The sequence below is a fragment of the Phycomyces blakesleeanus genome (assembly GCF_001638985.1).
Source record: "Phycomyces blakesleeanus NRRL 1555(-) unplaced genomic scaffold PHYBLscaffold_8, whole genome shotgun sequence".
In the NCBI taxonomy this organism is placed as follows: Eukaryota; Fungi; Mucoromycota; class Mucoromycetes; order Mucorales; family Phycomycetaceae; genus Phycomyces; species Phycomyces blakesleeanus.
The window spans coordinates 381771-397756 of NW_017265141.1; the positions used below are offsets into that span (position 1 = coordinate 381771).

General features: G+C 37.0%; 6 protein-coding genes across 6 annotated transcripts; 4 read left to right on the forward strand and 2 right to left on the reverse strand.

Annotated features, from left to right (window-relative positions):
- Positions 1 to 3212: 3212 nt before the first annotated feature.
- PHYBLDRAFT_76593 (hypothetical protein) lies at positions 3213 to 6389 on the forward strand (the record flags this gene model as incomplete). Its single annotated transcript, XM_018443174.1, has 11 exons — positions 3213 to 3460; positions 3554 to 3668; positions 3735 to 3911; positions 4030 to 4270; positions 4330 to 4535; positions 4580 to 4972; positions 5026 to 5295; positions 5348 to 5521; positions 5610 to 6020; positions 6088 to 6179; positions 6236 to 6389. The coding sequence occupies 11 exons, from the start codon at positions 3213 to 3215 to the stop codon at positions 6276 to 6278; spliced, it is 2370 nt and encodes a 789-aa protein (XP_018292762.1). The 3' UTR covers positions 6279 to 6389.
- Positions 6390 to 6409: 20 nt separating this feature from the next.
- PHYBLDRAFT_180932 (hypothetical protein) lies at positions 6410 to 8313 on the reverse strand (the record flags this gene model as incomplete). Its single annotated transcript, XM_018438386.1, has 7 exons — positions 6410 to 6458; positions 6598 to 6761; positions 6818 to 7032; positions 7103 to 7253; positions 7320 to 7833; positions 7897 to 8116; positions 8187 to 8313. The coding sequence occupies 7 exons, from the start codon at positions 8311 to 8313 to the stop codon at positions 6410 to 6412; spliced, it is 1440 nt and encodes a 479-aa protein (XP_018292763.1).
- A 521-nt stretch (positions 8314 to 8834) lies between these two features.
- On the forward strand, positions 8835 to 11138 carry PHYBLDRAFT_111597 (hypothetical protein; the record flags this gene model as incomplete). The annotated part of the gene is made up of 12 exons (XM_018428222.1): positions 8835 to 9038; positions 9108 to 9212; positions 9277 to 9316; positions 9359 to 9424; positions 9552 to 9740; positions 9830 to 10038; positions 10097 to 10325; positions 10382 to 10518; positions 10577 to 10660; positions 10727 to 10792; positions 10847 to 10966; positions 11040 to 11138. Coding segments are annotated over 12 exons (1548 nt in total), but the record flags the coding sequence as incomplete, so codon positions are not given.
- Positions 11139 to 11322: 184 nt separating this feature from the next.
- PHYBLDRAFT_158498 (hypothetical protein) lies at positions 11323 to 12007 on the forward strand. The gene has a single exon (XM_018433799.1). It carries the CDS (start codon positions 11577 to 11579, stop codon positions 11931 to 11933), a length of 357 nt encoding a protein of 118 aa, XP_018292765.1. The 5' UTR covers positions 11323 to 11576; the 3' UTR covers positions 11934 to 12007.
- A 539-nt stretch (positions 12008 to 12546) lies between these two features.
- PHYBLDRAFT_167075 (hypothetical protein) lies at positions 12547 to 14055 on the reverse strand (the record flags this gene model as incomplete). Its single annotated transcript, XM_018435560.1, has 4 exons — positions 12547 to 12800; positions 13157 to 13350; positions 13824 to 13887; positions 13983 to 14055. The coding sequence occupies 4 exons, from the start codon at positions 14053 to 14055 to the stop codon at positions 12547 to 12549; spliced, it is 585 nt and encodes a 194-aa protein (XP_018292766.1).
- Positions 14056 to 14075: 20 nt separating this feature from the next.
- On the forward strand, positions 14076 to 15302 carry PHYBLDRAFT_124111 (hypothetical protein). Its single transcript, XM_018428970.1, has 5 exons — positions 14076 to 14135; positions 14223 to 14277; positions 14361 to 14686; positions 14733 to 14903; positions 14986 to 15302. The coding sequence occupies exons 1-5, from the start codon at positions 14081 to 14083 to the stop codon at positions 15225 to 15227; spliced, it is 849 nt and encodes a 282-aa protein (XP_018292767.1). The 5' UTR covers positions 14076 to 14080; the 3' UTR covers positions 15228 to 15302.
- Positions 15303 to 15986: the final 684 nt, after the last annotated feature.

A 15986-nucleotide genomic window follows, 5' to 3' on the forward strand; every position in this document is an offset into this window, starting at 1 on the left:
AAAAGCTCGACAAAATATAGTATCTAAGCATAACCAAAAATAAAATAAAAAAATAAATAAAATAAAATTCAAGTTAATTTTAGAATATTTAAATAAATACATAAATCCGTAAATAAATAAACAAATAGTTCAATAAAATACATCGATATAAGCTACCGATTGCAGATTTTACCTGGTAATGTACTGTGTAAAGTCATGATCTCCACTAGAGCCCGGGTTGTAGCACCCAAGATCTGCCCTTCTGAATTGAGGATTACTTGGGTGTCTTGGTAAGTTTGTTGCTTTAACATTAGAGAAATCCTGGACTCGCTTATCTGACCAACAAAGGAAATAAGAATACGAGAGCGGCAAGTATAGTTTATTATTATGGAAAAACCATGAACCTACGGTAATTTCCTCACTCTGCCGATGTTTCGTTGATGTATCATGGTTCGTTTTGTCAGAGTGATCTAGGTTCGGTCTCCTTAACCGTAATGATGCTGATAAACGAGATCTGAAAGACTCAGCTGAAATTGTACTGAGTGGTACGGATACAGGATTAAGATTGTCATTACTGTGATGGGTTAGAGATATTCGAAGCGATGAGACGCTTAGACCTCGGGGACGATGGGTCTTCTTTTTAGATTGGTCTATCGTTGATGTTGAGACTGAGGGGGTCATGTTCAGCATATGCTCAACATTAGATATTGACAGGGCCTTTGTGTGTGTTACAGATCCTTTCTGAGAAGATTTCATTATTGGTGTTGACAATGTTCCACTCATTGGAGTGGGGAAATGAATACTCGGGCGGTCTCTTGTTTGAACATGCGCTGCTTTCTCTGGTGAAAGAACAATGTTTTTTTTCCACAGCCCAGAAGATGACTCTGTAGTTGGGTGAATTCCATAATTGTGATAGAGTTGTGTTATGATGGTAGGTTTTGTATTTGATGGCTTAGAAAGAGTGTTAGCTGGTGATTTAACCTGCTGAAATGTTGAAAGTAAGTATGGCTGACATTAGGTACGCCTGCCTTGCATTGCTTGTCACTCTATTTTGATTTGTTCCTTATTTATAAACTTGCCTCTGATGTCTTGCTATCATTCATGAGAGTCGACTCATCGGATGTCTTGTGCTTTGAAGTTTCTGAGAATACGGTACTCGTTGTACTCCACCGGATTCCGGGCTGTCTGTGCTCTTCACACGCCTTATCAAACATTTCTTGCATCTGCGGTGAAAGACTCTGGATAGCCACTGCAATGTTATTAATGGCAAGGTTAGACGCTTCTTTAGACTTATTAAGGGCTTCATGGTTTATGTTCTTCTCCGCTTGAAACTATAATTGATGCCATTTGGATTATGTAGACGGTCAGCAAAAAAGAAGAATGCATATTTAGACATATAAAAAAAAAAGAAAGGGGCGGGAGCGGGGGCAGATGGGGGGAGTGTGTAATTTATGCAGGATCACTCAATTTGCTTTCTACCTACTTCTGCTTCGCTCGCTTGTCCTTGTGATTTCTGAATGGTCAGATAGTTATCCAGGGTAGTGATTCCAATACTAACGAGCTCATTAATACTATCCCGGTGATCAAAGAGCTGTTGAATAGTCCAAGATTGTGTCTCATTATTTGGTATAACGTCCGGAGATGATAAATCTTCCAATGCGGCCGTAGATGTGCTATCTTTTTCATTCCAGAAAAGTTCTTCTAGCAAAAGGGTCTCTACCCAAAGACTGTTGACTAGTGCTTGAAGATGGTTTCTGTCAAGCTGGTTATTAGCTTGGTCATTCCCATTCTGAACAATCTTTGATAGTGCATTAAGTACAGCTCGTTTTTGCTGTCTTAGTTCGTCAGAGGTCGCTGCATGATCAATGCTCCTTAGGACAACACGTATAGACGAAACAACGTTAAATATTCTGATTTGTAAACTGGCAGGCGGTAGAGATACGCAAGCATCTGCTAGGCTAGAAATTCCCAGGAAAACTTCTTCAACCTGGTCTTTCCATACAATGCCCTGGGGTGGTTGTTGTGTTGTGCTGTGTATCGATCGACGGGATTCTTGGAAGCGAAGGGTTTTTTCGTAGCATAAACTTGTGGTGGTGTCTTGATCTGGAGGCGGATTTGCTGTTAAAGGCAGCTTATTTTGGGCAAAGATAATAATAACAACAATAAATAAATAAATAAATATACGCATAAAATAAAAAAAAATATTCACCAAAAATGTTAAATTGTTTATAGACCGTCAATCTTGTAGCTATCTTGTACCTCATCCGCTATGTTCTTACTGTGAAATGGTGACACAACAGGATAAAATCTATCCAAAGGATCACACGTCATTTCAGAAGCGTCCCAACTTTCTCCCCTCAGTCGTATCGGGTTATCCGGGCTGTGAGCTGGTTCTAGGCGGCCAACGTACTCACTTGGAAACCACCCGCGCATATTATCGTATCTACCATCCCACCAGCCTGAATCTGCCCGGTGAAGGACTTCAATAATGGCTCCCTTAGGAAATTGAAGGGTCATCTCTGTGCCTGTAGAAGTAGAAAAATAGGCGTGGTGTGCCTTTACGAACTGAGGTTTTTCTGCTGGAGCGAATGCACGGGATGATAGAGAATGACTTCTTGGATGAAGAGCAGGCATAGTATGAGCGACAAATTTATCTGAAGATGCTCTTCTTCTGTGGCGCTTGCTTGTGTCAGTCATAAAATAAAATATGTATATATATATATTAGGAGTGAAGTTTAGGAAAAAGAGATGGAGCGAAACAAGCCAATGTTTAAATCAAGCAAGGGATATAAGAAGGACCTGATGGAAGTTGGGATACTTTGCTATTTGAGCATCGCGCTTTCCTTTTGAGACCCAAATGGAAACAAAGTTTACGGTGGCTGCTACGTAGCAAAGCAAGTTTGACACTCTTATGCAACACTATGTGTTCATAAAGGAGCAGGTGGGGGGAGAGAGCCTCCTGGCCTGTGTCACCCTCCATACTCATAAACCATGCACTCCACATATATCACTACTCTTGCCAAAGCGCAACTCCTCGAAACCTCTTGCTCAGGAGTAGTAGGAGAAAAATAAGGGTCACAGGGACCCCAGGGCCTCTCTATCATCTAAGCACCACTTCTTGTCTGGGCACAACTTATAACTTGTGAAATGGAACTTGTGTGCGTGTGACTGTGGCGGAACTACCTTATGGATGGATGCAGGGAGAGCGCCTCATCAAAGTCGGTTCGACCAATATGCCATCCGCCATTTATCAATCCCCCTCGCCATCTGACGCACCGCGTTCAGTTACTACAGAAGCCCAAAGGGATGTAGAAAACACTGTACTCTCCCAGAATCTCGAAACTCTCACAAACATTGATACCATCAGAGAAAGCCTCAGGCTTCTCGATGAAGAAGAAACACGCATCGATGCAGCACTAGATGCAATGCTTTCAAAAGAAACAGAACTTCTTGATGTTCTTGGCACTCTTGATGGACTTCGGTAGATTCCAAAATCTTGCCCAAAGAGCTGCATTTTAGTTTATAGACACTAAGCAGCCCTTTTTTATTCTGCTTTTTTTATTGTATATTATAGTCCCCAATTGTCTACACTTCAATCTAATTCTTCAACAATTCTCGAAACTATTCAAAGAACATCTGTTTTAGCAGAGAAAATCAGTGATAAAGTGAGACAGCTGGATCAAGAACAGGTAAATTTAACAATATAATGCAGATCTTTAAATAGTTCATTGATGCTTAATACTATATACTGATAGTCAAGAGCAAAAGAAGCGATAAAATATGTCGAGGACGTACAAGAATTAAAGTATTGTGTGGCTGGAGTTCAAGAAGCCATCCGTCGGAAAGATTATGACGAGGCAGCTGGATTGCTTCAACGTGCCTCACGTATTGACAAAGCCATACTAGAAGGGTCTCTGGCAGAATTCACAGTAGTAAGTCAAGGGTTAGATCTTAACATTCAGAAGCTACCTTTTTTTTTGTAAACAAAAAATATCTGTATAACTATGGGGAATTTGATTTTTTTTTAAAAAAAAAGGTGTATAATATTAGCCAAACTCTGAAAATCCTGATCACCCAGCCAAAACTCTCGCAGATGCCAAAGCCAGTCTATTCAAAATATTCTCTCAAAGATTTGATGATGCTGTGGCTCAACGAAACGAAGCCGATATTACGCGCTATTTTAAGCTGTTCCCTCTAATTCACTGTCAAACCGAAGGACTCGACAAATATTCACGCTTTGTTTGCAATATTATCAAAGCACGCTGTGCAGAGGAACTTCGAATTGGTGAAAGTAAGAAGATTTATATGAGACTACGGATATGTAAAATAACCTGGTATGTTCATATATAGCGGCCGCACCAATTTATTTTGCAGATGCCATGACAAGATTATTTGAGAATATTGCGGTCTTAATAGATCAACACCAACCGTTTGTTGAGAAGCATTACGGAAGTGGAAAAATGCTTAGAGTACTTCAACGACTCCAGGAAGAAGCAGATATACAGAGTGGAAATATCCTCGATCGTCTGCTACAAACACGCAAGTTAGAATCAAAGGTAAGTGTGTAAAATGCAAGCAACACAATTTACACAACAAATAGTTAGTAGAGATCCAAAGCATTTCTATTACAAAAATGCGTTTAAACAATGTAAACCGATCAGCAAATACACTGGCTACACAATCTCCTATGATGAGTGATACCACGCAATCGCTTGTCGATCCTCGGCAACTGGATATAAGCCTGCTTGAGCTATCCCTTATCAGTCAGCGCAGTGCCCTGTTTCATAGTTTCATTCATGAAAGAGCAACTGAAGAGATGGAAACCATGGCAGATGATGAAAAACAACAGGATATTATAATGAATGGAAAAGATAAGCGGTTTTATGGAGATAATGGTCTTCTGCTGTCTTCTGGGTTGACTAAACGCGTTAAAGAGTTGATGAACATCTATCTTGTGATTGATGAGTATTTATTAAAGGGGAACATTGAAAAGGTAATATGTATCAACATTTAACAAATATCTAATCGTTGTTTGTTTTCACACAGGCCATGCAACTCGATGATTATGATCCGGCTGTTGGTCCTACATCAACATGTGTAGACGACGTATTTTTTATTCTTAAAAAAGTATTAAAACGTAGTATCACTACGAGTGAGCCAGAGGTTGTTAGCGCAACTATGCGCGTTGTTCTTAAAACACTTGACACTGGATACATCCAAGTACTTCAAAGAAAGATGGCTACAACATTCTCTGGTCATGAATCTGGAAGTCGCAATGCAGAAAAACTGCTCGAACAAGCCAAGATAACATACATGGTAAAGACCTCCCTTATAACTCCGTACAGTGTTAGAAACTTACGCAGCTCAGGTTGTCCTCAACAACATGAATGTCAGTGCCGACTACACCTTGAGATTAGTAGAAGAGCTAAGAACTGAGACAAAGGCAGTCATATGGAAAAATACAAAAGAAGACATGGAAAATGTTGAAAAAGCGTTGGAAGATCTCGGGTCTATCACAGATAAGTTTCAAAGACTTTTGAAGGTAATTGAATTTTAATATGCACTTTTCCTGTTGAACTGATGAGTATTAATGCAACAAACAAACAAACAAATAAATAAAAAATAAACAGGGTGGCATGGAGCAACTTATGATACAGATCCTCAAACCTAGAGTACGACCTTTATTCCAGGAAGCTTACCGTGAGGTCAAGTATGTGTTGGAAGAAGAAGAGTACAACGAGGCAGATTCAGAAGATATGTTTTTCAAGCGATTCCGTTATGGGTTTGATAATCTTATCAAGCTCTACCGCAATACCTTGACCACTGCCAACTTCTCTACATTGGCTGGATTAGTTTTGGACGCAACTACCCTTCAATGGGAAAGAATTGTTTCTCAAACTCGGTTCAATCAATATGGTGCATTGCGTTTTGATAAAGATTTAAGATCTGTAATTCAATATTTCACATCTATGATTGAGTGGCTTTCACGAGATCGCTTTACAAGACTGAATCAGATGTCTACTCTACTAAACTTTGAAGAGGTAACTGTTTATTTGCGGCTCATTAGCTAGTGATATATAGGAGTATTAATTTTCTATACAAATATAGCCCACTGAAATATACGAATACTGGGGGTCCAAAGCTGGACCGGTCAGTTGGCGTCTTACTGTTACTGAAGTGAAACAGATTCTAGCCCTCAGGTGAATAATAATTTACTTCTAGTAGTATCTACTCACACTATATATATACTTTTTAGATTGGATTTTGACTCTGAAGAAATCGACGGACTTTCTCTCTAACGTTTAATACTATTAAAAAGGAATAATATAAACATTGCAAAATTCACCTTAGGGAAACTAAAAAAAAAGATATATATTTTGCACTATGGAATACAAGTAACAATTTTTCATAATGTTCAGTTTTATGTGTTTTATCCAACGATTTGTAGCTGAGTGATCAATGCAACTTCCGAGACGGTTCTTGGTTTATGACATCAAAAAATAAAAGGCTATTAGGTTTGTAATGAGCTTGTGTACTTGAAACGTCTCCACAAGATATCAAGGATTATGCATAGCTTAATAGAAGTCTCCATGGTTTCTGGCGTATCAAATTATTTACATTCGGACCGAAAGCATGTCATCATCTTCAAGTTCGTGGTCTTTCACTATTGTATTAGGATCAAGTGTTTCGTCATCAAATGAGAGCCGAACTTTAGACTCTATTTCCGGTCCAAATCCTCGTATATGGCAATACTGATGAATTATGGCTTTGATTTGTGTTGTCTAAAAAGCAAGCATTAGTTTTTTTGCTATAATTGTATTGGATTGTATGCTCTTACCTGTTTCACTCGTAAACTTATATCGACATTTTCCTTGTCACGTAACGTTAACAGCATTTTTCCTTGATCACTTTCGTCTTCCTTTGGTTCCGCTTGAGCCCGATAGCCATTAAAGAAGTCTTCATTAAGTAACGGCCCTGCTTTTTTCTGATTTTCCAGTCTTTTCTCTCTATCTTGCTTTAATTTTTCGTCATATCCAGCCCTTGTGTATACCTCTTTATTAAGATATATATGAGTATTTGTTTAGTTACAGTATTTAGAGTATTTAGAGTAAATATATTATACCTAGCGTGTTTTCCACATTAGATGACATCCCAAGACTTGCAGGAGTTGCGAAAAGAAGTACATGAACATTTTTATGAGTCAATATTAAGTCTTCTTGCTTTAAAAATTTGCGTTTGCAAAAATGTCGAAATAGGGTTTCAAATTTATCATTCTAATAATATATAAAAACACCTTAGTTTTTAATGACACATGTACCGTTTTACATATTAACCTTTACCTCCATTATTACAAAGCGTACTGGTTTTTGAAGCATTTGAACAAGTCCTTTAGCAGCATCATCTGTAGATTTTGCTGTATTGATATATTGGATTTTAATCCGGATCTTTTGAGGTCGAAGTTTTTGTTCTTCCTTTTGTTCTACAGACTTGTTATTTATCTCTGCCAATGATATATCAGTACTCTGGGCAATTCTGGCAAGCTCTGGATCAAGATCATCAAGATCGTCCGTATACTCAGTCTGTGATTTTATATCGTTTTTATCATTGGTAGGTGTTTGTGGTAGTGATGTTTGGGATTCCAATTGAGTTTGAGATTGAGATTGAGATTGAGATTGAGATTGAGATTGTAATAGTGATTGTAATTGTAATTGTAATTGTAATTGCAATTGCGATTGCGATTGTGATTGAGATTGAGATTGTGATTGAGATTGAGATTGAGATTGAGATCGTGAGTACGGCGAGGATTGTACAGTCATTTGTGTAGGCTCACTAGCTTCTTCGTCAGACAAAAGCCTATATCTTACATATAAATATGCTTTGTTGAAACAAAATAAAAATGACTGTATAAATCCCTACATAATTCCCTCAGTATCAGGAGTAGATTGAACTTGTTGAGATATATCTTCGTTCTGTTTAAATCTTTCCAGACTTGATTGCGAATCCTGTTGAATGTTTTCAAATGATTCCTTTCTCAGCTCGGGCGACGATGAGGAAGCGACCTGCGCTCTGCTAGCGTCTTTTCTAATTCTCTCATTGTCATCTTCTGAACTACTTTTATCAGATTCAGAATCTAAGCCTAATAATTGTTTTGATAAAAACGAATAAAGACATGAATTGAAAACAAAGCAAAAGAAATTATTTATTACTTTTCTCCAAGTAATCGACAAAGGAATCTTTTACTCTTTTTTTTACTCCTGGGTTGGTCTTTTGTTTCTTCTTTTTCTTTAATTTAAGTGGTCGGTCTCGGAAGCTTGCAATGTCAAAATCACGCATGATGGGAATCAATTGAACAAAGAACGAAATTTTAATTTGAAGGGTTCTCATTGGCATTAATATCTGGGTCACATGACTTTACCTATCTTAATATATTCGCATGCATACACCTTTCCTATTTTTACTCCAGGTTTAGTCATACCATGAGTTCAGCATTTTACTCATTTCTCAATTCGATTACAAATTCCATAACTTCTCGATACGAAATCAAATCTCAGATATCGTCAGTGGGGTTGTGGAAGATATATCTTGGTGTACGAAAAACAACCGGAAAACAAGTGGCAATATTCGTATCCTTTTTGAATAAAAGAAAAAAAAAGAATACCATACTACTTTAGACGCCTTGATTCTTTTGGGAATTATTTGCAGATTTTTGAAAAGAAAGCACTCGATTCAACATTAAAGCGCGAGAGAGGAGCATCGAGAAATGATACCGAGAGAGTCTACGAATTACTAAAAAAAGAGGCAAGTGATTCGATTTGCTTGGCAATGATGTCTAGATTCTTGAGTTGCTCAGCCTAATGTTTCTTTTCATAATAAAGGCTAGCCACTTGGCACGTTTACGACATCCATCTATTCTTGAGGTTGTTGAACCTGTTACAGAATCCCGCTCTTCTATTGCTTTTGCCACAGAGCCGCTTTATGGTGCCTTGTCGCATTTAGTAAAAAGCGCTGATAATTATTCATCGCAGTCAGAACAAGAGTTTGAATTGGATGAATTAGAGGTATTTTTAACTAGTGATATGATCAATTGGTTTACGAATGAGAGAAATGACATATGTGGTGTCTATTAGATACAGAAAGGGTTGCTACAGGTTGGAAAAGGTCTGCAGTTTCTGAGTGATGCCAAGGTTGTTCATCACAATCTGACACCAGATGCTGTATTTGTTAATTCCAAGGTATGTCTCACCAAGTAGCTCGTTCCTATAAACATGTGGTTAATATCTTTATGGGGTTTTTTAGGGTGACTGGAAGATTGGAGGGTATTATCTTATACTTCTCTGTATATAACATGTCTATTTAATTATATTTTACTATATTCTAGGTTGGGATTTGGCATCTTTCTCAACAATACAACGGAATCTTCAGCAGATGGCTATGACTATAATGAGTACATACCTGACCAATGTCAAATAGACCTAGACTATGCAGGCAAGCAAGAGAATAGCTATCCCAAAAAGCACCACTAAAGTACTAAAAAAAGTCTCATCTTCTAAAATAATAACAAAAATAATTAGCGCCCGAATATGTATTAAATAACGAGATAACTCAGGCCAATGATATATTCTCTCTGGGATGTATTGCTTATGCTGTACACAACAAAGGAGTATCGTTACTACAGACCTTTAACAATAGGCGGACTTATGAACGCAAAATACAGGCGATCGAAACATTAGATTTCAGTAAAATGCCTCCACATTTACAAGGTAAAGCAAACATAACATAATATATAAAAAAGACACTACTATGACCAGGTATAATATTATGGGTATCTTATGGCTACAATATAAAATAGGAGTCATCCGCCGTCTTTTAGCTCGGCAGCCTTCGCAACGTCTTACAATTGAAGAGTTCCAAAAGTCGAAATACTTTGATAACTTATTGGTTTCAACTATGAAGTTTATGGAGAGTTTTCCGGAAAAGACACGCGAAGAAAAGGCACAATTTATGAAGGGCTTGTCGCGTGTATTGAGTCAGTTTCCTAATCGAATATTAAAACGCAAGGTAATTACAAAAGTTGTATAAATGAAAATGTATTTACTAACATATCTAAATTATTTAGATTCTTCCGTCTCTGATAGAAGAGCTAAAAGACCATCAGCTCTTACCATATACTGTGCCAAACATTCTACTCATTACTCAAGAGCTCACACAAGAAGAATTTTGCAGCTTGGTACTGCCTTCCCTGAAACCTGTGTTTCTTATTAGAGATCCACCACAAAATATGATTGTTCTCTTGGAAAAATTAGATGTATTTCAACAAAAAACTCCAAGAGAAGTATTTAGAGATGGTAGGTTGGATATACTCATTTATATGGATGGATGAAGTTGTCTAATTTTTATATAGATGTTATGCCTCTTTTGTACGCTTGTTTGGAGTCTCCTGCGCCTTCCGTACAAGAAAAAGCTTTACGAATTGTACCTTCTTTATGCGAATCTCTCGATTACACAACAATCAAAAGTTCATTATTTCCCCGAGTCCAGGTATATATAATATTATAAGATTTAAAAGGATGAGACTAAATATACATTTGTTGTGTAGGCTTTGTTTGTTCAGACAACTATCTTGTCCGTAAAAGTCAGTACTCTGATCTGCTTTCACGCCATGATAAAGACCATCGACAAGGTAAAGATAAATAATATCGTTTAAGCGAATCAAATAAGTGACCAATATTTTTTATCGATTATTTAGTTCACTATGCAAGAGAAACTGGTCCCAATGCTCAAGAACATAAAAACAAAGGAACCCGCAGTGATGGTACTTGCCAATAAATTTTTCACTTAACGTAATTAACATTTTAATATATATTAGCTGGCAACTTTGGCAGTGTATGATGAAATGGGAAATCATTTGGATAAGGAAATTGTTGCTACAGAGATATTGCCACAGCTGTGGAAAATGAGTTTTGGACCGTTGCTTAATGTTGACCAGGTAGATTCATTGTTAAATAAGCAGAAACGATTATGCTATTTGCTAACAAGGAACGAATATTTTACTATACAAGTTTAAGAAATTCATGAAAACTATCCGAGAGTTGACAACACGTGTTGAAGAGTCTCACACTAGACATCTTCAAGAGGTCAAATCCTTGGAAGATCAGACTCAAAGTGTGAGTGCAAACAGCGCCCTAGCAAATAATATAAATCATACAGTAGGAGATGAAACAGTTTCGTTCGAGTCTCTTGTGCAAGGAAAGGCGTTACAACCAGTACAGCAACTTCATTCTATTCAACAAATACAACCAGTCCAGCCCGTGAAAGAAAACAATGATGATATTTTTGGTGCATTTCAGACAAATGGCAATAGCAACGGAACAGGACTTGGCATTACTCCTACTCCAGTTGCACCAACAAGTTCTGTGTTTTCTGGAAACAGTGGGTGGTCTTCAAACAACAATCAGTCAGGATCAAAAGCATCACAATTTATTGCAACAACCACTTCAAATCATAGACCTTCATCGGTGCCAAAGCCCGCACCTCTTCTTGCCCCATCAGCACCCACCTCCAGACCAACGCCTGCTTCATCAAATAATAGCTGGACAATGGCACCACCTCCATCCAACAGAGCACCTCAAAATATCCCCATGCTGTCTGGACCATCTTCTTACAACACATCACAGACTACAGTGCCTCCTTTATCCTCTATAGCAAACCTTTCTATTAAGCAACCCAGTGGAGGTTCTAATTATGCAGCATTGCAATCTCTTGTTAGTACAGGCAGTGGATCAATGATGCCTTTGATTGCTTCTTCTCCTGTGCCGCAACAATCAAATACAAGTGGAATGGGTCTACTGCAGCCTATGTCCAGTAGACCAGTTCAATCTAACAGTTCCGTGTCTAATAATGGATCTATTGGACATAAACTTAACAATCTCAATGCATTTGATCCACTTGGTTAAATTAGCTCCAACTACGTATAGATACCTTTATTTCTTCTGTAAAATATACATACTAAAAGAACATTACAACCTGTAACTATAATGTTTCTGCTTGAAATACAGATAGATTATAAAAACCAGGCAATTGGGAATCCCTTGAGAACGAATGAAAATAAATTGAGATGGAACAACATTAGTATTTAAATAAATAAGTAACGCTAATTATTCGGACCTGGCGCTTTTCTTTTCGTCCACGACGTTTCTCTGGGACTATGATTATTTAATATCCTCCTTTTTTTATCATTTATTGGTCTCATAAAAAATGGTTGCTGTCCAGCATTCAGCAATTATACCTGGTTCCTAATGACCCAAAGTAGCTTTATAAGTGAAAGCGATATTACAGAATAAATCATTCAATTCATGAATAATACACGGTGCTATTTATATATAGTAAATCTTCAGGCTACATTTAAGTAACAAATATATTACAGTATTATTATGTTTATGTGTAATATACACAAATTATACTATTTCTAAGTATCGTGTCCTTATAATTAACGATTGGAGGCGAGAAAAGACCGGTCAATGGCACCCTACTTCAATTCTAAAAACCACAATACATATATTCTCGTCTTTAGGCGCGACAAGGATTGTTGTCTATGTTTCTGTCAATATTATTACAGCATTTGAAACGACTCAAAAGTTTAAAGTTAATTAAAGCTAAATTGACTTGCTGGTAATATATAATTTCACCATTAACTACCCTGAAAAGTATTATTGAAACAACTGAAGAAAAAACAAACATTGGATTGTAGACATAGACGTTATTTTTCAGTGACTCGACTGCTCTTGCTCTTATTTGTGTTGTCGCTGTTGATGTTATTGAAACTGTGAAATAATAAAAAGAGTAAATGACCTAAAAACTTTATCTCAATAAATTAACATGTACCGGCTACATTATTCTATTAACCTTCGATCCGTTTTCACTTTCCTTTTCTTTTCTCCTTGAGACTTTATTCACTATTAAATAGTAGCCATATCATTAGAAAAAGTAGACTTCTTATAATTTTTAGGGACAATGAATGTATGAATGTTTAACGAAATCATATTTGGGCTGTCATTACTTGAATAATTAGGCCAATCAAAACCAATCAAAGGTTAACCTTATTTAACTAGATATTTTGTAAAATATTCATTATTAAACAACAGGTCAGCACAAATAAACATAAGGTAACATCTTTTACTTTTATTTTCGTCGTCGTCGCTATCGTCGCTATCGTTGTTATTGTCATTATTTTTATCATTCTCTCTGTACCCGTCTTCTCTGTCTTCTTCGTTACTATCCTTATCAGCTGTTTCTCTTCTTCCACTAAAGATACAATCCGTAACATCTTCTCGAGTGTCAGAAACAATCTGAATAAAAAGTAACTCATCTTGACTTTTCGATCAAGAGACTGACGCTGTGCTATACTTTGCTTTTTTTCTCTTCTTTTTCACCAAATAACTGTATAAGCTTATGTATCGTGTCCTGCTTTTTTTTTCTGCTTCATTTCTCTCCTTAATACTGAACACATGATTATTTCAACCATACATTAACTTTCCTCGGCAGTACTAACACATTTTATTAAAGATTGGATGCCTCCTTCATTGACAGCTTGTTTCTAGTGTTAGGCAAATAACACTGGTCGATTTGCTTTAAGCATGATATACATGCCCGAATATTTTCAAGTCCGGACTTTGGGATGGCTACTAGTCAAAGCATTTGAGTTCTCTATGGGGTTTCCAAACAAGCTGTGTACATGACCCAGTATAGCAGCTAGCACTATCTTCTTAAAAATATAAATGTCCAGTTTATTAGAATGATTTGTTCATTGTGATATGTAAAAGGAAAAGTGAACATATCTTAATTACAGTATACCGTCACTGTCTATTTCACGTAATCGCTTATCGTGTAATAGAACGTCTTTGACCTTCACTACATATTTTTTTTTTAAAAAAGGGGGATGGTCTGAAATTCAACCGAAAAAAAAAACTATAACTTGACAGTTTGTTCGGAGGTGAAAATCCGACCTTTGGGGCTCCGTGGCTTATCAGGGCTTTCCTGCCCTGTGTTAGTTTTATGCTGTTTGTAGTGCATTGTCATTAGAAGCACCCTTACAATCTTGACAATGGCACAACCTTTTGCTCGAAAACTTCTTGTAGTTGGTGGGAGCGGATTCTTGGGTATGTATAGAAAAGTGCAATTATGCGTTTAAATTGTCAGTAATGTACCAAACTCATTTTATCCAAACCCGTCATTGCTTATGCTAGGTCAGAGTGTTTGTCAAATGGCAGTTAGAAAAGGGTGGGAGACGATCAGTTTAAGGTGAATTATGAATTTGCTCTTGATAATATTACGTATTGTGTATGTAAACTGACGCGTGGGGGCTTGTATGTATTCGATATCAGTCGGAGAGGGGAGCCTATTTCTTTCAGCGAAAAAGGAAGGCCTGAATGGGCAGAAAATGTGAAGTGGGCGTCTGGAAATTCATTGGAGCCGAACACATTTAAAGATGTGCTTCATGGTGTTACTGATGTGGTTCACACAGTTGGGATACTTTTAGAAAGTGATTACAAGGCTGTAATTCAAGCAAAGACAACATGTGATGCAGCCAAGGGAGTAGCAAATGTATTGGCTGAGGTAGCTGGTATGAAAGACGATGGGAATCCTCTGGATCCTAAAAACCAACAAAGAGCAGGATCTGCGACATATGAAACTATGAACAGGGATACAGGTACGAACGCCCAAATGATTCATGCTATATCTGATCTGTTGTATAGCCATTTCTGTTGCCAAAGAGGTCATGAGACTGCCTTCCCTGGATTCCTTTGTATACATATCTGCTTCTGATGTATTTCCACTGGTCAATCCTCGCTACATAACAACCAAACGTGAAGCCGAATCCTTTTTACTTTCTCACCGTAGTATACGCTCAATTGTCCTTCGACCAGGTAAGAAAACTCAATGAAGAAAGCTCACTTTTTCACGAGATAGACTACAGTTCTCGATTAATATTATTGTCATCATGCCTAGGGTTCATGTACAGTGACCAGCGACCAGCAGCAGCCTTTATGGCAACAAATCTTCAACTAGTTAACACAATCACTAGCCCTATTTCAAAGGGATTAAGAAGTCTGCCATTCGGAAAAGTGCTTACTACACCACCTCTCCACATTAACACAGTAGCAGCAGCGGTTATATCTAGTATTGAGAACTCTGAAACTAAAGGCATTTTTGATGTTCAAAGTATTCAAGAGATGGCAGTTCGATACTAAACTTATATATTGTGATATGCATCTAAACCTAACTAAGTCTATAAATAAGTAAAGGTTGAACTGGTGCCTACATGCAAATGATCCCAGAATACGTAATTGTAGCTTTAGATTCTCAGTATATTATTAATATACACATTATGCCTTGAAAATTTCTTTTTTTCTCTTGTACGTATAACTCTTGCTTATTGTATAAATGACTATCTACTGTAAAAGAGAATGTTTAATATGTTTAGCTAATGATTATTAGCTAATACTCTCATGTATGAGTAAATATAAAATGAAGCTTATATTAAAGGAAACCCCCAGATTTGAACATTTGCCAATAACGCGGAAATACGCCGTCTAATAAGCTATTACGCTTAAATCAATAATACTATGTGGACATTTAGCCAAATATTAATTAATATTGTCTTATATTTGTAAGGCGTTCAGACTCTTTTAGCTAAGATTCTTGATCCAAATTATGAAGCTATATGGTTATTGTTTAGTTAATGTGTACATTACAATTAGTATCCTTAAGAATATCCTATCCTTGACGATAACAAATCTTTTTTAAGCAATATTTGTTTTACCGATTAAGAACAGGTGAAACATGAAAAGCCTGGTGTAGTTGTGGTGCATTTAACAACTATTAGTATAAACAAAAGGATTAACAAAGGTTTCTATGCGGAGTCTCCAATATTATTTTACGCCATAATATATCTAAGGCAGTAATGAAACTAGGGGTTAGTCAGGCAAATAAAATTTCTAAAAAAAAAC

Bases quoted from the DNA above. Each gene is read 5' to 3' on its own strand.
- PHYBLDRAFT_158498 (XM_018433799.1), top strand. From the start codon at position 11,577: ATGGCACCACCTCCATCCAACAGAGCACCTCAAAATATCCCCATGCTG.
- PHYBLDRAFT_124111 (XM_018428970.1), top strand. From the start codon at position 14,081: ATGGCACAACCTTTTGCTCGAAAACTTCTTGTAGTTGGTGGGAGCGGA. The intron at 14,278-14,360 runs GTGAATTATGAA...ATTCGATATCAG, and splicing joins TGGGAGACGATCAGTTTAAG to TCGGAGAGGGGAGCCTATTT. The intron at 14,687-14,732 runs GTACGAACGCCC...TCTGTTGTATAG, and splicing joins AACTATGAACAGGGATACAG to CCATTTCTGTTGCCAAAGAG.